General features: G+C 41.3%; 1 protein-coding gene across 1 annotated transcript in view; it reads left to right on the top strand.

Annotated features, from left to right (window-relative positions):
* SCN5A (sodium voltage-gated channel alpha subunit 5) overlaps positions 1-23,161 on the top strand; it is a gene marked incomplete at both ends in the record, with an annotated part of 172,786 nt that overhangs the window by 116,161 nt on the left and 33,464 nt on the right. The window contains 4 exons of the mRNA XM_080338593.1: positions 897-1,025; positions 7,814-7,934; positions 17,743-17,897; positions 21,950-22,123. Of these exons, the coding sequence (XP_080194719.1) occupies positions 897-1,025; positions 7,814-7,934; positions 17,743-17,897; positions 21,950-22,123 (579 nt within the window). The remainder of the gene's footprint in view (positions 1-896; positions 1,026-7,813; positions 7,935-17,742; positions 17,898-21,949; positions 22,124-23,161) is intronic.

The following is a 23,161-nucleotide window of genomic DNA, read 5'->3' as shown; positions in this document are numbered from 1 at the left end:
TGGGGAAGGGAAACTCGCTTAATACATTAATCATGTTGAATGTTGGTCAAGCCGGGGGGGGAGAAAAAAAAAAGGGTGGACAAGTGAAAGATAAATAGGTTTAAATAATTACTGTTGAAATCCTGTTATGCTTGTAATTTTTTTCTCAGCATGGAAGTCCTTCTGTAAGCAATTCAGCACAACCCTTTGAAACCGGCTTGGGTTTTATCAATATTTTAGTAGCAGCATTAGTAATGGCATGAACGATGGTAGTGCTGTGATGAGCTATGGAGTTTTCAGAGAAATCCCTGTCTTAGATGAATCAATAAAGCCCCACTGATTTACACCAGCAGAGAAACCTGGGCCTCCAGATGTAGGGACCAACCCTGCAGACGTTCTTTCTACTGCCATTAGTCCTTCTGGAGAGTTCAGCAGCAATAATCACCCCCCCAGGAAGAAGTGGCTGGATTTAATGGCACCATTTGTACTAGGAAGCACTGAGTCTAGTTAGACATGTTTGCAGGAAAAAAAGAATATTGCTCTGATTCCAGAGTTCACCTCTTTTTAGTGAAGTACTTAAGGATGTGCTCTTCTTACAACCTGTGGTTAAGTCCTGTTGGCATCAGTGGATGCAAAGTAGTCTTAAGTGTTTTGCTGAATAGGAGCTCAAAAGAAAAAAGTTGGCCTGTCTGTATTTCCATTTTGTACAGCCACGTATTTTGACATATCCAGTTGCTAAAGCTGAAAAGCTACAGCATAAACTTGTGTTATCTTATTCCTTACCATTTTCCTTAAGATGTCATCCACTGACAAGTATAGTCCAGGTTATTTCTCTTCTATCTGGGGAGTTCTCCTTAAGAAATAAGCATGCTACCAAAGAAAAAGAAAATAAACCCATCTAGGATTATTTCCAGCAGGACAAACAGCTGCAGCTGAGGGGGCAGCGATGCCAAAGCCCAGGCGTCCGGAGTCAGAACTCTGAGATTTGTGAAGAGTTCAATGAGTTGCACATGGATAAGCAGTTGAAGGCTGAGCCACCACCTCCAGTAGGGAAAACAGAGGTAACAGAAACAACTTTCCTACCTGATACTGCATGCAATCTGTTGCACCAGCTCTGTAGTGCATGTCACTGATTTATGTTGCATTTATACCTTGTAAAAAAAAATACATGTTTGTCCCGTGGTAGGAAAGCAATAGTATGTAGTAGGTATTACAGTCTTAGTAAAGAAAAGAGAGGATTCCGTTGTCATAAAAATAATTGAAAAGCTTGGAAAATTGAGATGGGATGACAAGACACTTTGAAAAAACACAAAGTCTTCTATAATGTTACTGTCTTATTTTAGGAGCAAATATGTATGTGCTTTCCCACTGTAAAGTAGCTCTAAGAATGACATCTGCTGACCGAGTTCACTGGAGGGCATCTGCTGTCTGTTGCAGATTACCATTTATTTTCCTGTTAGCACATAGAACCAACAAAGGTGCCACAATTTAAGTAGCTGGCATGAAGACACTAAATACTGAGCCTTGGTATCATTCAGCCAATGATGGACGAAGTGCAGTTCACTAATTGTTCCTTGATGTCTGCACATTGACATTTATTTTCAGTTTGTAAGAATATGTTGTCCTTATAAACATGCATATCGAAACTACATATCTTTGTAGTGCACACTGATTGACTCCAGACTTTAAATTCACTGTATCTTTCTTGCTCTCTTGTAAGGTTTTTTCCCAATTTCGAATTTTATTGACATAAAATTGCCTTTTGTTATTAGAGAGTCATGGATTCCCATCTTTGAAGGGAGGAACGGGAGGTTTTGGGTGATGTCCTGGAAGTTTGGGGAACTCCATAGCTCCTTGAGATTGGAACCAGTCATGGTTTTGGAGGACTGAACTAATTAAGGAGAAAGGGTGACATATTATTTACATGCTCTCCCAATTCTGCTATAAAACTGGTGGCAAGATTGTGCCCAGCAGGAACAATCCTGTGAAGAAATCTTGACAGGACTACAGGAAACATCACAGAGCCAGAGCTCATCTTCTCCAGGCCTGCTGATTCATATTGTCATATGGGGTGGAATTTACTGAACTAAATGTGGACATCTGCATCTGAACTTGTCATCTGAGGTCCCTTTATAGTCAATGGGGATCTGGAGCCAACGTAGTTAGGCAAATGTGTCTCATCTCCGGCTGAAAGCAACATTTAAACTAGGTCAGATGAATCATCTTCTCAAAGTGTCTCTTTCTCGCCATTGACTACAAAGGGAACCCAAGGTAACTAGATGAGTTGTACACTTAGGTGAGCTAAATTCCACCCATAGCAACCAGAAATCCCCTAAGCCATGAGGTATTTCTTTAAGGAGCAATTCTCCTTATCAAAATACTTCTTGGCATATTGAACTTCGTCTTCAGCAAGAAAAGATCCTGAACTTTAGAGGAAGCAGACTCAAATATTTGATATCCCAGTATCAGGGGAAAAAATGTATATACATTTATCAAAGAACCTCAAAACTTTACAATAATGAGACGAAGCATTGTAAATAGGAGGAATTAGAAGACCGTTTCAGGAATTTTTCTCTGAGGATATTAGATATCTTTCATGTTTTAAGTGTCTTGTTGAGATAAATAAACCCTGTGATCCTAACACAGAGACTGGAAAACTATGTCCTTTTTCAGTGCTATAACAAAATGTCATGATAAATCAGGAACATTCTAGCCTTGATATATTCAGCAACATCGTGATAAAGAAATAATCCCCATTTCCTCCCTCAACTTTCAAAGGGTCCTGGAACACAAGTGTCACCTTTCTATAGTAGAGTATAATTGATTCTATTTGCGGCTGCTTAGAAAGAGGTGGAGGAATATGGCAATAATCCAGGGATGACTTGAAGTCAAACGGAAGTTCGCATGAGGCTATGAATGCCAACATGAAAGAGCAAAGGCCAAAGGATGCTATTTTTGAAGGCCAAATCTTGTGTGGACGTTACATACTTACACTCCTCCTATTCAGAAGTAATCTTTGTGCCGGCGTACGAGGACATGCTAATCATCTTTTTGATGAATGTCCCAAGAACTTGCGACTGGCCAAATAAAGCCAGCAACTGGGAGGAAGTAGCTTAACAGATCTGGTATGCCCAAGAGGCAGGGCTGTGAGTGATTCAGTCGATAACTGGAAGCATTGAATCTCTTCTGAATAAAACGCTGTTGATGTCAGTAAAGGATACATTATATGATTAAAAATTCATCCTATATAGATCACCAGAAAGACACCATAGAAATAAAATCCTTGATGTCACGGGTGGCTAAGACCTCAGAGGACAAACTGGTTGATTTCGCTGCCAAAACAATGCCCCACAAAATATTTTGTACAGCTTTGTGGAATCTACCTTTAAATGTATCAGGCAACTTAGATTTCTTCATTTACCAAAGGGAGCAGTTCATTTGCTTAGAAAAAAACCTCATGGCTAGGTATATTGCCTTAATAACCAACTCCCCACTTTTTTCTTCTTTTCCCTTTTAAAGTACCACTTCATTACTCTCATTTACCAATTTTATCCATAATTTTCTTTTTATGAATTAATATAACTGACTGTTGTTTGCTTCATTTTGTCTTTGGCTTACCCCTTGAAGTCACATGCCATTTTTCTTTCATTATTTCTTTGAAATTAGTATCTCTGTGCCCTCTGTCTGACATTTTTTTACGTCTTTCTTTGCAACTCCCTCAACTGTTCCTTTCCGGAGTTGTTTTGTCAAGAAGTAGGCACAGTATTCCAAATACAACTTCCACAGAACTGTAAAGAGAGGAAATAGTATCTCATTACCTAGACATGATGCTTTCATATAGGTTTTCTGTATTGTTATATCCACTGCAAAATCATGTCTGACTTTTTAATATTCCTCTAAGTTTCCAGGGTTTCTACTGATGTTTCCCTGGAACTCTCTCATTTGTACTGTTTTGAGTCAAGTCCCATTTTGCTGTATTCTCTCCATGTTTCCCCTCTCTGTTCCTTTCTGCTTCCTCAGTTTCAGTACTCTCTCAGATTTAACGTTATCAGCTGACATGAGAATTATATCGGCCAGTACCCCCATATCTTTACTGAACGTAATGCTGACTTTAATCCTTACAGACCTCCTCCTCTGAAGATAAATTTTGTGTTACATTTGGGTCCTTAGGATGGCTTTTCTCCACACAGTAACGGGTGAATACAAGCCAACTGCAACTTACTTTAGAAGTAGACTTTTCTATAATAGATATCCAGATATTTTCCCAAGGTTTATATATCATATGTCAATTTGATAGTTTAAGGCTGTGATCTTCAGAGGTGAGGGAGAGGGGAAGGGTGATAAGAGTTAAACCTTGAGCAAACATCAACTTTCAATGAGATTTCAGTATCTCACCTCTAAAGGATTTTTGAAAAACCCATTCAGATAGAATCATAGAATATCCTGATTTAGAAGGGACCCACAAGGATCATTGAGCCAAACTCCTGCCCCTGCATATGGCAACCCCAAAATTCAATAAATTTGCCACTATTACAGACACAAGCAGTGGCTGTGGAAGCCCTGTCCAGGTACTTTAAACAGCCACTTCACCCAGAAACTCATCAAAAACTACCCTTTGCATCACAAATTTATGTACTAGTGGGAGGTCTCCCAAAGGGGCTTGTGATAGATCCCGTCATCTCTGCCTAGCACACTTGCTCCACTCATTCGAAGAAACAGGATATTCAATATTTGTCCTTTTGCCTTCTTTTGGCCTCTTTGCACCCCATTTGCGCACAGTACCCCCAGCATACAGGAAAGCCTTGCTGCCTTTGTCTCTATGACATTTCACTCAGAGAAGGCACTCTCCTTTTCTCCTCTGAGTCTTTATTTAATTTACTTTAATCACAGGCTACAGGGAGCGTTTACTGATCTGTGATTCCCATGATTGTTCCTTTTTCCTCTTCTCTAAGCTCAGTATCATGTTTACTTATTGCTGCTCTCCTGGGCTGTTTCCAGTTTTCCATGAGCACTCACTATTGATCGCTAATGGTGTGTTAACTTGGTGTTTGGGATCCCTTTATGCCCTGCAATGTGCCTTGTCTGGATCTGCTGATTTGCACATTTCAGGCTTTCTAGATACTTTCCTGCTTAAGTTTGTATGAGTTCTAACAGGTTTCCCCCCCTCCTCTTTTTATTGATTGCCTTGTGGGTTTCTTTTTAAAAGCGTTTATTTTCTCGGGCAACTGAATTTTGATTAATTACATCTCCCTCATCTATTGTTATTATGTCTCTAGCTCTTTTCTTTCCATTACTGATTTCATGAAAACCTTCTTAATCCCTGTAACTTTTCTGGCAATGAATAACCTTTGCTTCTTACCTACAAGCTTTCCTAATCTTTCTCTCCTCTCTCACATGTACGGTTCATTTTTTAGTCAAAGTTTGAACCCTCAAACCTTTGTCCTGTGTTTTCCTAATCCATGTTTGCTGCTTCTTCTTCTTTGAAAGCTTTCCAGAAGAAATCCTATTTTGTCTTGCATGTTCCTCCTCTCCCTTTTGATGCTAATGGATTCAAATACTTTCTGAAAACTCTTCCCAATAAATAACTCTCAAGAATTCTTGATTCTTTAAGATGTTTTCCCCATAGTCTATTACAATTGCACCATATTATGTTCTGTGAATTTCCTAACCTGTCTCTGCTAAATTCAGCTCTCTCATTGACAATGCTGTCGAACTGACGTTCTCACACTTTTCTTTCATTTCCATCTGTTGGTAAGAATTATATCCAACAAGGCTTCTTTTCTCATTGGAACCTCTATTTTCTACATCCTACAGCTGTGTATGATTTAGGACTATTTTGGTGATCTGTGTTTTGACGTCTTCATAACAGAGCAGATAATGACTAAATGCATTCTCTAATGAACAGTATCAGAAAGTTCTGACTGTGCTAAAACTTGGTATGACATTTTTTCCGCCATCATATACAGTTGGTAGTCTGTAGAAAATGGGCTCTGTTCAGCAGTTGCATTCTGAATATGGATTTTTTTAGAAGCTTTATCCATGACTTTGACCTGTGCTTTCTGTTCTAACTCTGTTTTTAAAAGGTCTCTTCTCGATTGTTTGCAGTCCTTTTGAGTAGAGCATTAAAAACCCTAGCCAAGACTATGACCTTCTGGATGCTGCAGCTAATTACAAACAAGTAGCTCCCATCCCTGCTTGCAAGCGTTGCTGGAATGGTCAATCTTTCCCATTTTACCCCAGGTTCAGCATTTCTCTGAATTCAGCTATAAATTTTGCATTGACTGTATATACTGGAAAACGAAGGGCCCATTTTCACATTAATAATAAATATATGAAGCTATATACTTATTCTCCAGCTCCATCACCATCATCCTCATGAAAATAATATTTTATGTGTACATGCCATCTCTCATATAACTCTCACAGGTTGTTTAAAAGCATGGGTAAGTATTATTGTCCTCTTTTTTTCTTTTTGAATAAACACAATAGTATTGCAAGATAAAGCACAAAAATATTTCAATAGGTACTCAGAGAACAGAATAAGACTCTTAAAAAATATGACCAACAGAAGATACCAGCTTTGGTGTTGTTCACTTATGCCAGATAGTGCTCTAGTACAGTCAGAAACAAACCCTGAGCATGGCTTGGCAAATCTTTCACTTTAGTGGCCAAGCTGAATAATCAAGTAAAATACAATTTTGGATTAACACAAAATATAAATCTTTTATTTTGACTAGTAAAATAAAATATGGGAAAAAATTCCTACGTTCTTCTGAAGAAAATGTTTTGATTCTCTCAAAAGAAAGTTTTGGCCTGAAATGAATTTTCTGTTTCATATTTGGACGAGTTATTTAATCATGCATCATTTCTCTTCTAATAGCAAATTCAACCTCTAAACAAAATTTTAGAGTAATATATTCCCCAGAAATATATTACCCGCATCTACTTGAGTGTTCCTGCTCTAAATAGATAAGACAACCAATGCTTCAGGGAGCACAAATATTCTTGTCCCCATTTTGTGGAGGATTTGAGAAACACTGAATTTAAATAATGCACCTAAGATTGTGGTATCAAATATTTCAGGCAAGTGATAGAGCCTCTGAAAGGCTTTCAAAAGCCACGTGTCCCTCCTGCTACGTCACCTTGAGAGCAGAAGTGTGTGACCAAAAGGCAAGGGGTCACATCATGTGGTGGGAACAAGTCAGGCAAGTAGAAGGGCCCTCTCAAATATGTGTCCCTGTAGCATCATGTCACCAGGCCCTGGTGACAGAGGGACTTCTGTTCGTCTCAGAGGAGAAGCTGTGGCAACAGGGAGCAGAGCATGGTCCTGGCTGACAAGGTGCAGGTTTCACCCATCAGCCATGGGTGAGGAGCTTCAAGAATAAAGATCCAGAGACAAGAACCCAACACAGGTCATCAGATTCATCCTTCAGCATTTCAGGAGCTAGGTCTCACTTCTGGTCCCCCCCATCTGAAGGTATGAGCCTTCAGGACGCACAAGCCTTAAAATCATGAGTGGTTCCATCATTCCAAGCTTCCACCTACCATTAATATTCAATGGCTGTTTAGTCTCTTTATACGATTTGCTTCTCTTTTGTTCTAAAAAGTAAGTTTTATGTGTTAACGTTTTGTTGTTGTTCTTGTTGAACTGTTAGCTCACCGCAGCGTAGGCAGAGCTGTCACTCAAGGAGTGGGCATCATGTGGAATGCATGGCAATGTCTCTGTTGTGGTGGCTTTAGCTGGGATATTGGTTAGTGGAATAAAAACTCAGCTACTTCCTTCGGGGCGATTGATCAATTTGTTTTCCTCATCTTTGCTCTTGTTGACAACAAGCTTGATGAAATCAGTCTTTCTGAAGGCAGCACAGTGGATTTGACAAATCCTGCGGAACTGCTGGAGCAGATCCCTGAGTTTGCTGAGGAGCTGATGGAGCCTGAAGATTGCTTCCCCGAAGGTAAGGGCCTGTGTATTTCACTGCAGTACGGAGGCAAGAAGCCTCGTCTTCTCTTACTGAACATTTCTCCACCTTCACACCACGTTGCTCTGGCTGCTTGCGGTAGCGTTTCACAGGGTGCGCTTAATTTCTTAGATACTGTAATGCTCCAAACACACACTCAGAATCACTTGTTATCGTTAGTCTTTGAATTTCCAAGGTGACATATGCCAAAAGCATGCTCTAAAAGACTATGCAGCTTCTAAATTGCTGGGCTTTTTTAAATTTGTGCCATAAAGGGTTTGTTTTTTTTTAAAATGTTGACTTTTCTCACTTGGCCAATGAAGATTTTTGCCTGTTAATATATGTGCATGATCAAATTTGGTAGAGAACTGACTAGGTCAGGAAGTTTCTGTTGCTTAACTGTATTTAGGCAGTTAGCAGAAACTGTCTGGAGTGTTCATGAGTCCCAGGGACTGTCTTCCATTTATTTTAAAGGCTGTTAAGATTAGCACATCCAGTAACTTTCATCTGACCAGGGATGTGCTATATAAAGGGTATTTTACTTACTTTAGATAACAATTCACATTTACGTAACTCTCTTAATGCTGAAATACACCATCATTTTATTCATTTGTTAACACCAACCTGCTCCAAAACACAGGTTTAAAACCCAGCTGCATCAGAAGATCTATTTTAATCTATAAGGTAAATAACATCCTAAGTTATTTCTTCTCAGAGTGAGTTTTATTCCAAATATTATTTCAGTCAGTTCCCTCATTTTCCTTTAAATCTGGGTTAGGAAAAACAGGGTTAGCTGAATGTTAGTATATTCCCTTGAAAATTCAAGTATTATTATAAATAAAAACAGAGCTGCTCAGATGGGATCAGACAGAGATGATTTGCTGGGTATATGAATGCCCCTGAAGTCAGCAAAAATGTGCATCTCTGTATGTGTGAGAAAGATGATTGAATGAGGTAAGGGAGCCCTGCAGGGCTTACAAATGTCCCTAGGATCTAAACATTTTTTTGGCAGCTCTGCTTAAAAGCAGCAGCCAGAAATTAATGCAGTTGATGCGAGAAAGCATGGTATATCTATTCTGGCCCATACAATAACATTTAGAAATTAGATCTGGTGTTTTCATTCTTTCACAATATATTTGTTAATGAGGCTACTGAGCAGCAATCTATGTTGTGCACTGCAAAGTGAGAAATTATATTATAATTGCTTAAACAAGCCAGTGCTGTAAGACTGATGCTAGGCAGATGCCAGTTTACAAATTGTGAAACTGTGCTTGGAGATGATCACCCTCCAATTTTTAAAAGAAACAAGCAGACATCCCGCCACCCATTGCTTCATTCAGTGCATGGCCCTGATTCATTCCCAGAGGAGCAGCACTCGGTAATTTGCTCTGTCTTAAAATAACCAGAACTGCCTGAAACTCCATCCTGCAGGACCACATCAGTACCAACCCAGTTTGCCAGATCTTCTCCACTGCTGTCAGTGGGACAGAGGGTAGCAAGCGCTGCTCTTCCAGATGGATCACTGGAAGCATTAAGCCAGTTTTGAAGGCCACCCATCATCCTGACATCAGAGAAATGTAGAAATGAAGGTGGTGTGGGCTGAACCCCAACTTTGTCCTGGGTTACACCCACCCTGCTGGCTCCTGCTTCCTTCCCCCTGAGCATCTCCTCTCTTTTACCCTTTATTCCTCATCTCTCCTGGTTCTGCACTGATGTGTATTCAAGTCGGGGTGTTCTCCTTTTCTCCGGGGGTACGACCAGCTGAGCCTTGAGCTTTGACTAGGAATGGAAGGAGAACCTGCTCCCAGCCCTTGGCTCAGTGTGGGGTGTCCTGGGGCACTGGGGATGCAGTTGCAGGTGATGTCCTCCCCAACATATCTGCTCTGCCTTCCTGTGCAGCACATATCAATGCAGATTTTTCAGAGGCTACCGTGTAGGCTAAATGTGATCACATTCCTCACGGATTTGGCAAAAATGCATAAACTTAACATGCAAATGTTCACTCATAAAATTTCAAGTCAAAGTGCCATAAACTGAAAGTCCAAGTGGTTCTTACTGAAACGACATTAATATTTGTTTTTATTTATGCAAGGAAACAAAGTGTTTTCCTATATTTTTTAGCCAAACTCACCATTGCAATTAAACCTTATAAACTTCAGTCTAGTTAAAAACAAGCAAGCCAAGAAAAAACAGTCTAGTTAGCAAAGATATGACAAGTTTATACAACAGTAAAATGGAAGTTCTGAAGGGCGTGCACCAGGCAAGTTTATCTAGTGCTGCCTTTACTGGCTTTTTATAGATACAACAATATTTGGTATATTTGGGAGAACGACCAGCTAATATTTGTGAAAGAAGGAGATTAGGTGAGATGAAGAGGAGGAGTGAGAGAGGAAGGGTTAAGTTTTCACCCTGTTAGGTCACCAGCTATCTAAATTCAAACTATGACATTTCTAAACACATCCAGCACAGGTTATGTCCTGAACAAATATGTTCCGGATTCAGCCCCCTTTTTCAGATAACAAAGGCAATGAAGATAATGCATGTTCTTGAAATAGTTACTGAAAGTTTGCTGAGGTCACAGTTTTCCAGGACTTGGGTGACCCAGATAAGCCATAGGTTGTTTTTCTTGGGGAGACTTATTAATTCGTTATCATCTCAAAATAGCTTTGATTAGGGTCAATGGGGAATATTCTTTGGTCGGGAAATGTGAAGCCAAGGTAGGGTCATGGGTCTGGCAGCTAGCAAGTAATTGCTGGGAAAAAACTGATAGAAATTGAGAGATCATTCTTGTTGCCACTTGATGGGAAGGCAACATCTAGCCAATGCCAGCTATTTGGGTATTTTTTCCTCCAGATGCCTTGCAACACTCCAGTCCTGTTACCTCCATTGGTATGCGTTCTCTCCATCAAAATTTGCTATCTGTTTGGACATTATCTTCTGTGTCTCACAGAAGGTCATCCAAAGAGAACCCCCTGGCCCCAGCATGCTCCTCTCTCCCAGACCCTAATAGGAGAAAGTTTTCACCGTGTCCTCAAGCGTAATTCCCCGGACGCAGCCCGCTGGCAAAGGTTTCAAAGGAGTATCATCAGATGGTCGTGCGAGAATGAGCTACCTTTCTCAACGCGCGGTTGAGCGCAACTCGTGACACCAAGGACGCCCAAAACCCATTTTTCATGTGACCGTGTAAGAGCAATTATCGCAGCTGGAAAATGCCATGTGCTAAAGTGAAGTTACTCTGATTAATGATGGGATCTGCGTCATGCCCTCCCCAACCACACTTAGCGGCTGGTTAGAAATAAAAAAGTGAAGAGGAGCAAAAATAGACTGTTAAACTGAACAAATCTAAACTAAGCTACAGGGACGACCACCAGATGATGTTTAAAAGCTGAGTAAAACCAAACCCAACCCAACAAAATGTGTTAATTGTCATCCTAGAGAGAAATCATGGAACAAAACCAAGTTTAAAAGTATCTTTTTCTTGTAGCCATGGTACCTGAGATAGGTTGTATTTTTGCGACAGGAAGGGCATGCTAGTATTTTGTTGTATACAATTTTCAGACATCAGAAGGCTTCTACAGTCCTATTGCATGTACACAATTAAAATGATTCAGGTTGGCCAGGACCTCTACGTTTCAACTCATCCACCCCCTCACTCAAAGCAGGGTTGACGTTGCTGGTAGGTCAGGTTGCCCACTGCCGTTGCTTCAAGGCATCACACTGTCATTTGTAGTGCCCTCCAAGAGGATATGTTTTGAGGAGCAGCAAATAAACAAGAAATGTACCCTTGCAAAGCCCTTGGAAGAGTAAAAACACTTGGCAGACTATGGATTTGTCAGATTTTCTCTTGGCAGCACCTGTTCATATGACGCAAGAAAAGGCTCAAATCTCCACGTGTGTCTCAGGTACCAGAATTCCAGAGAAAGCGGTGGCAAATCTTTTCCATGTTTGCCCTAGAGCTGCAGCCATTCATGTCAATGGATTAATGGGGCCAGAAGACAAGAAAAAGAGAGCCTGCAGAAATAATGTTCCCTCCAGCATGGGGAGGCAGCCAGGGTCTTACAAAGGGACTACAGCCAGGCTGGCTTTATTGCTTCAGCATACACAGCTAACCAGACTGGTCATTAGAAACCCAGCTTGGCAGGTGTATATATATAAAAACCATATTATGAATACCTACCTGCTTGAGTTTATGCTGAGGAAGCTGTATTAGTGTAAAAACCAAGCAATGCTGTAAGTAGCATTCAAAGCTAAGCAAAATACTGTTTTGTTCTAAAAATGAAAGTTCCAGTAATTGGGAACTCCTGTTTAATGGTAGTAAAAAAGTTACCACAGTTTGAGCATAAGGTACCAGATTTACTGGACCACAGTACAGAAGAAACTAATTGATGTTCCTGCTTTACAGCAGCCCAACCCATCCAAAACATATTTAATAATTTTATGTAAGTTTAAATGTATATATTTGTGTGAACAAGCAGAGCATTTGTAAAGTCTTTACTCATAAGTCTGAAATCAATAGTCTTGGCTGTCATGCATGCAGGATGAAGGTTTTGCAGTATAGCTCCCACATTTACAAAGAGATTTTTTTCCCAATGCACCAAGGTAATGCAATCAAGTCTAACAGCTCCATGATTATAATAATGCACCGGGCTAGAAAATGTGAATGTGGAATCAAGGAATATTTACACAAAATGCATTGTAAATTAAACTTTTCCTGGCTTTTTTATTTTTCTAGCAACTTGCTTATGATTGAGGCAGATGCTCAAGAGATTTCTCTGTCATACCTGCAGTGGACACATTTTAATCTGTAATTTGTGATTGTGCTATAGGACACCCCAGTGACTGAAGGGAATAAGTCCCTTGTTATGAAAAACAAACAAAAAGTAAATAATGTAATGGTAAACAGGAGCGTTTAGAAAAGTTTCTTGGTAAACAGGTCTCTGTTTCATGACAAATGGTATATAATGTTCAAATGAGAATTGAAAACAGATGTTGTTCTTGGACAAGTTGACCACTGATGCAGCTTCACTGATTTACCCGTAAATAACTCAGCCTTTTGGACTGACTTTTTCTGCTGTTCTGTGTTTTTGTTGAGCAGTAACCTACTACCCAAAAGGCCGTGGTGGAAATTAGTCTGTTTGCTCTCAAAAAAGATTTAGCTCACTGTGAATTACAGTGGCAAAATTAAGTCCTAACTAAATCACAAGGCGGTCAGCTTCTTCTGCACAACCCGTTCCCTATTAGCCTTAATTTTAGGGGGGTAACACAAACCTATTAGACAAAGCAGTGTGAGTAATGCTGCTAGAAGAAATGCCAAAGGGTTTATTCCTGCCCTGACACTTGCTGTGCTAAAAGGTGTTAATGAATAGTCTTCTTCATGTGAATAAAGTAGATTTCAAAACCTGAAGCCGGGCTCTGCTGACCACCTGTCTTGTTATAGAAGCCAATAGAAGTTATGATTCCTCAGACCCTCACCAGATCATGCCTTAGAATGTTTTTGATATTCTGATTCCACAGAAATGGAAAAACGAATTAAAAAACACCTTTAGAATGCTGACAAAGGTCAGGTAAACTTTTTCTGTGAAACTCGAATTCAGCATTTAAGCTTGGGTCAGTGTTACCAGAACAGTAGGCTACCAGAGCTACGAGAGAGTCCAGAAAAGCACAGACATGAAATAACAGTCAGTGAGGGAAATCAGAAAATCTGAAATGGCGATAGATCTTTACTAATTCATTAAAAGTCTCATTTGTGGTCAGTTTTCTTTTTTTCTTTTAGTTTTCTTTTTTTTCCTGTTTGATTTATGAATAGTTAAAAATAGCATTTCATCTGAAATGCAGCCAGCATGATTATTCACGAAAGTGCTACTTGACATTAGTAATTGTATCAGAATCTGATCTAAACATTTCTGAATTGAGACCAATCAAAAGCATGGGATTTAATAGCGCTGTGATTTTGGGCTGACTCATCTGAGGAGCTATTTTGGATTTTTCAAGGTATTACTGTCAGTAACCAGGACTACTTTTTTTCAGATTGGAATTGCATGAAAGCCATCGAAGAGCTTTAAAAAAATATCATCAGTGGTCCTAGTTGGCTTTCTGTCTTTAAAAATACCTGTAGATTATCAGATGGAAGCTGACTGAATCAGCAATAGCCTGTTTATATCATTTTTTAAAGTATTTTCTGTCACAAATGGAGTGACTTTGGAACTCACGGTGCCCTCCTCATTAGTGTTTAATTTGAAGGTGATCCCCCAATTTTAGCTGTGACTGGGCTCAGGTAGACTCCCTGTGTAGCAGAAAGAAAGAGGCAGATTCCTCTAGGGAATGATTCATCCAGCTCTCTTACAATGGGGAAAACCCACTTCCCTGAAAACCCTAACCTTTTCCAACTGTACTTACAGATCATTTCTACTCTGTAAGAGCATGACAGAGCACATCATGCCTGTTACTAGCTGAGTCCAGACACTGGTTATGCAGTTATAAGGCACAAAGGATCAGATTCACCCAGCCTAATGTCAGGTGCCCCACTGAGGTGCTTAAGCTGGACGACTTTTCGTAGGATGTCTGTAGATGATGGAGATAGTCTGGTATTCCAGGAGATGCTGAAGAGCTGAACCGTCTCTGGTAGTGCCTATTGAAGACTACGCCAGCTTGGGTTTAGTATCTTGCAGCTAGATTAAAGTCAGGGCTGCTAGTGATGCAGACCAGATACATAACACAGAATTGTAAAATCACAGAATATTTCAAGTTGGACGGATCATTGAGCACAACTCCCTGACCCTTGCAGGACTACCTAAAACTAAATAATAATCATATCATCAGAGAATCACAGAATGTCCTGAATTCAAAGGGGCCCACAAGGATCATGGAGTCCAACTCCTGTCTCTGCACAGGACACCCCACAGTTGACACCGTGTGTCTGAGGGTGCTGTCCAGTCTCTTCTTGAACACTGTCAGGCTTGGGGCCGTGACACCTCCCTGGGGAGCCTGTTCAGTGTCCAGCACCGTCTGGGTGAAGAACCTGTTCCTGATGTCCAACCTAAACCTCCCCTGGCACATCTTCCTGCCATTCCCTCGGGTTCTGTCATTGGTCACTAAAGAGAAGAGCTCAGTCCTGCCCCTCCTCCTCCCCTTGTGAGGAGCTGGAGCCGCCATGAGCTCCCCCCTCAGTCTCCTCTTCTCCAGGCTGAACAAACCAAGTGATTTTAGCTGCTCCTTATACGGCTTCCTCTCCAAACCCTTCACCAACTTCGTAGCCCTGACCAACTTCATAGCCCTTCCAGCTTCCAGTAAAAAGGGGAATTTCTGCCTAACAGGAGAAATCCACACTTACATAGTAAAAAACCTGCTCATTAGAATTGACTGATGAGGGATGCGAGCTCAAGGCTTCGGTCTTCCTGATCCAGAGCTGAGTTGACAATGAGGTGGCCAGTGTACGTGTGTAACAGCACAGAGTGTGGACCAGACACCTGAAAGAGGGTAATGACCATACAACTTCTGGAGTGGGAAGTAGTGGAAGAGTTTTCTGGTAGCACTTCTAAGAGATGCAACTAATAACCCCCTCAGTCATGTCATGCTGGTGGGACTGTACTGCATGCGCATCTCTAAACAGAGCTGCTGTATGTGCTAGCTCATATGATGTTGTTATAGCTCAGGGATCCTGGTACCATGCAGTATTGCATGCCTGATGTCTATTTCATTTACCAGCTTCCTTAAATATACCCAAATCACACACGTGACCATCTATGAGCAGTGTACCTGTTATAGCAAAAAGTAGTGATTAATATGATATCCTTTTATCACTTGACATGGTTCTTTGGTGTTTTGGATTGAAGTGCTTGGAAGGATAGGACTTGCCTTTGCCAGAGGCAAAGAGGCAGAGAGCTCGTTCTTACATTTCTATCTTCTTCTAGCATTATGTTCTTCTCAAGTACTTTGATTAATTCAGTATATTCAACTGAGCCCAGAATTTCTTTGAATTCCAGAATACCATGGCAAACTGGTAACCAGTGTGGGTCTGTGTGATGCAGGCATGTAGAGAACAGGTAGTTACGTGTGTCACTGTCCCATTACCTTTGCATAAATGATTTCAGTGTCCTGTTAGTCCCCTACAAAAACCTCATACAGCCAGGAGTCTACACCTAAACAGAATCTCAGAAAGAAGAGGGAAAGGGAAGCTCTGGGAATGGTTGACATATGAAACATCCTACAGTTCTGCTGCTCTGTGGCAGGGATATAGGATAATAAAAACTAACAGAGAACACCAGGAGGACCAGAGCAGACTTACCAGGTCTGTTCCTTCTGGCACAGCCTGTTACCAGCATAGCCCCATGTCCAGCTGCTTGGGAATCCCGGCATCCCAGGAGCAGCACTTTATCTCCTTGCATATCACATGCAGCTCAACCGCCTCAGTTATGCCACCTTGAATTAGCAGCATCTACTGCCAGTGTAACCTTGGCACTCACTCTCTTTCCTTCCTCATCTTCCTTGCCTAAACATTATTTCTACTTGCAATAACATTGCATTACATCACCACAGTGAGATGTCCTCTCCTGTAGCTTCCAAACAGCTGTTGTGTGCTTTAAGACGTGTCAGTGATCTTGGACACCTTTCAGCTGTGGAAGCAGTTGGACTGTGATTTTCTTTTTGCTCATGGTGAGACTGATAAACCTCCATAGCTAGGTCTCCTTCTATAAAACACATGGATTGAATGTTGGGCAATAAGCTTACCTTTTAGAAATAAACTGGTTCCTGAGGGTCATTCTTACCAGTAAATGTTGTGCAATTTGAGTCAAAATATCTAATAGAAGGCTGAATGGCCAGCCTGGAAAAGGACACGTCCTCATTACCAGGGTGTCCTCTCACACAATTTTAGGTTCTTACCCAGCACAAGGCAATGCACATGGTGCTTCTTTAAATGGGAAAGATGGATCTGTCTATTACCAGTGACAATATGCTTTTACTATAGTAAATAAGTGTTGCTGAGGAAACTAAAAATGGCCATGGTTTCGCCTATCAGAAATCCTTGTGTGTTCTCCATTACCACCACAACATTCAGCTATCACACAGTATTTGTCACTAAGGTCAAAAAATGCTGTGAAGCATCATTGGGAAACCTGCTGTGGACTGGATATCTAAATTTCTGCTGACACCAGAGAGAATTTAGCAGCCTAAGTATATTTCCGAAGTTGTTCTAATGCCTCGTTTAAGCTCATGAGAGTCCAAGAGATCAAAATCTGCTCCTGCTTTTGCTGTTCGAGTCTCTTCAGCACATTGGTCCCATCCGCACTGTTGCACATTTTCCCTTCATGTTGCTTTCATAAGATTGCCACTTTTAATCAGTAATTGTAGTGGCATTGTAGTACCAAGAAAATATCCTTCCTCTGTTCAAAAGGATGTTGAAACTAACGGTAATGCCCTGCTAGAGTCATTAGTCCTGATTAAGGGTGTTGCCTGAGCTCAGCTAACACAATGTGATCAACCTGGGGCACTGGTGACTCATGGCCAAGATATTCTGTATCATTAAAACATAGGAGGAAATCACTGGGACACATTTTAAGTCTCATTAAAACATAGGAGGAAATCACTGGGACACATTTTAAGTCATTTGGTATGTCTTTTAACAGAGGAGTAAGGGGGGAAAATGAAAGGCAGACTAGAAGAGATTGGTGAGAAAAACAGGGGAGGAAAGACTCCATGCAGTAGTTTGTTGCTAGAAGAAATGTCGTTTAGCAGCTCCTTACTGCAGCTTTGTGCATTAAAAGGGCTTTATTAACAATTGCTTTGTTTGTGTTTTTCTCCTTTTCAGTGTGTGTGCGATTCTTCCCGTGCTGTTTAGTGGACATCACGAAATTTCCAGGCAAAATTTGGTGGAGGCTGCGGAAAACTTGCTACAGAATCGTGGAACACAACTGGTTTGAAACTTTCATCATATTCATGATCCTGCTGAGCAGCGGAGCCCTGGTAAATACAACACAATTTCCTAGCTGGTTGAACGTGGACATGGGTCTCATAGAAGGTGTCCTCTAGTTAGCTGTCTCTAAGATCTTATGAGCCCTTACTGATCATTTTTCAAAGCAAAGCACGTTTAGGGTTAAAATGAGTTTTCTGCTTTTCTGATTTTACCTGCCTTTACCATATGGTTGGGAAACTTCCTTTTGTTATAATATAACATTATGACGTGCACATGTTTTGAAAAGCAAATCCTCAAGGAAATCTGTTTGAGGAAGTATCATGGAGTTACTTCTGCAGCATCCCATGACTGCACCATGGTAGTTCCCATCTGGAGGCTTGTATTTTGCTCCAGGGATGGATTCTCTTCTCTCCTCTCTCCTCTCTCCTCTCCTCTTTTTCTTTCTCTTTTCTCTTGTCTCCTCTTTCCTCTTCTCTTCTCTCCTCTTTCCTCCTCTCCTCTTTCCTCTCCCTTTTCCTCTCCTCTCCCTTTTCCTCTCCTCTCCCTTTTCCTCTCCTCTCCCTTTTCCTCTCCTCTCCCTTTTCCTCTCCCCTCCCTTTTCCTCTCCTCTCTCCTCTTTCACTTCCCTTCCCTTTCCTTCCCTTTCCTAGCATTTTGTAACCAGCAGAGCAAATCATAAAGTAGCAGGGGGCACTGAATCAGTGCTACCCATCAACCTAGTGGGCACCTGTCATATTTTGAATACACCTTAGGTTAAAACACCGTACCTTCCCTGCACAGATGAGTGTGTATGTATGGAGGCTGGTTGATCGTTGCCCAGGACTCTGATAAGGGATCCTCTCCTCCCGAGACCCCGCTGCGCCCTGGGATTACCGTCTCTGTATCATCAGCCCTGGACTCTTTGTAGTAATGGCAGCGTGTATTTATGTTGCTCATTTACATGTCAGGAATGTCACTGTAGTTGGTGGGACTTCTCCCAGGTTTTTATCCAGGCATGGGGCAAAGGAATACACCAAGAGTTCTCCAGGCTTTGGTCTGGTGGTCACCAATCTTCTCTTGTGTGATGGAGTAAGAAATACACCTACAAAATTTGCAGGCGGTGCCACGTTTGGACATGTATCCATGTATTTCTGGAGGTCAGGATTAACTTGAGAGAAACAGATCAGTCGCCCTCAGTGAGAGGAACATTATCTTAGAAAGGTGCCTGCTTCACCTCATCAGGAATAATCACAGGGAGAAAGGCACAGCGCGGGGTGATGGTTAAGGTAGCAGATTTACTAAAAAGGGCTGGAGAGAGAATAGGCAACAAACAGGATGGAGTAAACTACACCACAGCACCGCACAAAAGCCAAACACCCCACTGAGCTGCACAAATAAGCGTGTTCTTCCACTCCAGTTGGCATCAAGGAGGCCTCAGCTGGAGCACTGGCTTCTGCTCTGGGCATTGCACTTTGGGAAAGACAAGGGCTAATTGAAGAAGCTCCAGAGGAGAGCAACACGAATTACCAGTGGCCTAAAAAAAGAGAGGAAAACACACAAGTACTGAGTTTATGTAGTTTAAAGAAAGTCTCTGCAGGGAGACAAGAAGGTGGAAGTACATAAATGTTGATGCAAAAAGGAAAGGCATGGACTGTTCTCCAGGTCCATCAGGAACAGGATGAAATTTCACCCAGGGGATTTTATTTTATTGTGAAAAGTAAGAGGCTGAAAAACTTGGGTAAATAATAGGCTGCTTAAAATTGTCATAGCTTTGCTGAAATCAATGGAGTTTGACAGTTCTTGCACCAGCTTGAGAATCAGCATGTTAATTTTTAACACATTTTAAAGGGGGCACGTCGCTTGCTATAATATACTTTAGATGAATACATTTCTTTACATACGTAATTAAAAGTGCCTTAGATACTGAACACTGCTATATAAATCTCATTTAATTTTCATTGCATGCTTTCATTTACTTATTGCAATTTTCAATTTAGCCAGTGCAATTCTGTATGATGGTAAATTATGCTGCATTTTCTCACATATCAGCACTGTGCTTCAGTATTTTAACTGGAGATGTTAGAGGCATCACACGATGTTTTTTTGTCTGTTATTCTGGGGTGTGATCTTCAAAAACTGAGTTTACCTGTCTACATCCCTGGGACATGCTAAGTTCTTAAGGGAGTTTAAAAGCCAATATGTATTTGTATGTGGTAGTTTAAGCACCAGAGTATATCTATAGTTTACTGCAAAAGATCCAAAGCCCCTTCTTATGCATTTAACCAATAAGCACCCAAACTGGGAGCCTGTGTTTTAATAGTAATTGTAGATAACACTCCAGGTATCCAGTTTAATTCACTTTTAACACACAAAGCAAAGCAGAAGAAATAACCCTTAATAATGTTTTGTAATGCAAAGATTTCATCTGTTGCCACCACGCAAAATATGCAAAGTGACAGAGTTTTGTCATTTGGATAATAAGTACAATGCACCTGAGGCATGCAGGTAGCATCTTTATCATCCTTTATTAAGCTGCTTCCTGACTCACAGTGTGCTTTTAGTAGACAAAACACGATGTACTTTTTGACAGGCTAGTAGAAAATAGGGAGAGCAAAGGAGGGAGAGGAGGAAATCACTATAAATAGTTTGTTGTTATTTTTGCAGTAATTGCAAAGTACAGCAAGTCATCTGACAAAGTGAGTGAGCCCCTACAAGAAGTGATAAACTCCAGTCTCTCTGTGTATTGTTTTATGTGGCTTTGTCCAACAGCTCTTTCACACTCTTGAAATATCATTTTTGAAGGCAAGATAGGAGACCAAGTTGCAGTGAAAACGTCACCCCAAAGTGTGGGGACAAATGGACAAGCTTTGGCATGGGCTGCCAGAGCTTTTCTTGTCAGTTTAATTACTGTTCCTTGGCAGGCAAAAGAGCAGTGTGACTGCTTGAGTGACAAGTAACACGCTTCTTCTATCTCCAGGCACTGGGTATTTGCTAACTTTTTGAAGTTCCTCAGAAAGTAGCTACAGATCTTGAAATATGTAAATGCAGATAATTAAGATGATTAGCACAGACCCTCTCAAATTATGTTGTTTCTGGCTGCCAAGTGCTCTGGGTCACGCAACAGGATGAGGGTAAGATATCGAAGCTTGGGTCATCCAGGTTACAGGGATATGAGAGCAGTTTGTGTGATAACAGTCGCGAGAGTAGCTGGGGACGCAGATCGTAACCACTGCTTGACTTAGAAACCCCACAGCAGGATGTATATATGCAACCCTGACACTAGGATTCTGCCTTTTATTTGATGTACATTATAAAGTGAAAGCTAAATATGAGGCAATTTTTTCTGTTTTCTTTTAGTAGGCATATTGTTTTATATCTTTAATATTTAAAGGGGTTATTAAGTTGCTTGTACTTGATACAGATACTGAACTTCCTTTGATGATGCCCTGCATAAGATTAGAGAGACAGATGAGATGGGTAGATAGATCCCTTGACCTTTAAGATATAATTGTTCTGTTAAGTGAATAATGATAAGCATTTCTTGAGGCAGATAGTTGTAGCTACCTGAAATGTGATGGCTGAACAGAAGCCAGGGAACTCTGGCCCTCTGTAACACAGGCGTAAGCAGGTTAATAACCCAATTTGTCATCATTAGCAATAAGATGTATTTGGCTAAATGTAAAGGTTGGATTCTGCCTCCTAAAAGCAGGTGTCCTATGACCTGGTACCTCTGAGGTGTCCTGATAGCAGTGGCACAGCTGACAGGACCTGAGGCAGGATGTCCTTGGGCTGCTTGGGGTGGCCCCTGCTCACAGATTCATGTTTTCAAATTTAAGATGCTTGAGCAACTCTTAACACCCAAAGGATGTCTGATCAGTAGAGGGTGGAGAGAGAGACAGCTGAGCATATGTCCATTATAATGGAAAGCTGAACAGGTCTCTTTCAGGCTAGGGTCAGTCCTATTTGTGCCTATGCACTCATTCTGATGGTAACATTAAGATATATCAGAAATCACAGGCAGCATGTGATATCCCATCAGATAATACTATACACCTTAAGTACAGCACCGATGCTTTCTAACACAGCTTAGAAGATGGTTTTCATCAATTTTTTGTACTTCCAGGCTTTTGAAGATATTTACCTTGAAGACAGAAAGAACATAAAAACTATGCTGGATTATGCTGACAAGATATTCACTTACATCTTTGTCTTGGAAATGCTCCTGAAATGGGTGGCTTATGGCTTCAAGAAGTATTTCACCAATGCCTGGTGCTGGCTTGACTTCCTAATTGTAGATGTAAGTATCATTTTGGAACTATGATGCTTCTTGTGTTGGGCTTTGTAATGCATAAGAACGAGCTGTTGTTCATCAGCTTTGTTTTTGCAAAATGACAGCTGTCACTCATTCTGAGCAACAACCTTAGGCAAACCTCCAAGGAGATCTGCAGAATTGGTATATAACCGTGCATCCCCAAAAGTCAGCATGCCAAAGCAGAGATCACTTTGTGTTGTTTATGCAGAGGTGTCACCCTGCTAATTTGAGCCACATTCCCTTCTTGTCCTGAGGAACTCGCTCTCTCTTTTAGCATTTGACATCTCCTTCCACACTGACGGCCAGCATGAGGTCCGATTTCCCCCGACTGCTCCACACATGACCTCGACACACAAGTCGTTCAGCAGATTAGAGAAGCTGTCCTTGGCGGAGTTTCCCGGTGAGGCTGCCAGGGGCGCGTAACAGTATGTTCAGTCCTGTCTCCCAAGTATTTATCAGTGAAGGAGTCCAGAAGAAGGTGTGAATAGTCCTCTTGTCCAAGTAATTTCACTATTACAAAACCTTGCAAAATACTCTAGATCCTTGAAATATCACAATGCTTAGTTCTTCTGTGAGGGTAGTTCTTAAAAATGAATAATAGTTCAGCAAAAGGGAGCTCATGCCCCAGGAGTGTCAAGAGCGTCCAGCAGAGAGCTACAAGATGATGAATAGTCTGGAGCATCATTCTTATCAGGAAAGACTGAGAGAGCTGAGTCTCTTCAGCCTGGAGAAGAGAATCTGAGAGGGGACGCTGATAAATATCTCCAGAGTGGGTGTCAGGAGGATGGGCCAGACTCTTTTCAGTGGTGCCCAATGACAGGATGAGGGGCAGCGGGCACAGACTGAAACACAGGAGGTTCCATCTGAATATGAGGAGAAACTTCTTTCCTTTGAGGTGCCAGAGCCTGGCCCAGGCTGCCCAGAGAGGCTGTGGAGTCTCCTTCTCTGGAGACATTCAAACCCTCTTGGACACCTTCCTGTGTGATCTGCTCTGGTGACCCTGCTTGAGCAGGTGGGTCAGAA

Source organism: Nesoenas mayeri (assembly GCF_963082525.1).
Source record: "Nesoenas mayeri genome assembly, chromosome: 2".
NCBI lineage: Eukaryota > Metazoa > Chordata > Aves > Columbiformes > Columbidae > Nesoenas > Nesoenas mayeri.
This window is presented reverse-complemented; position numbering and strand designations above follow the sequence as displayed.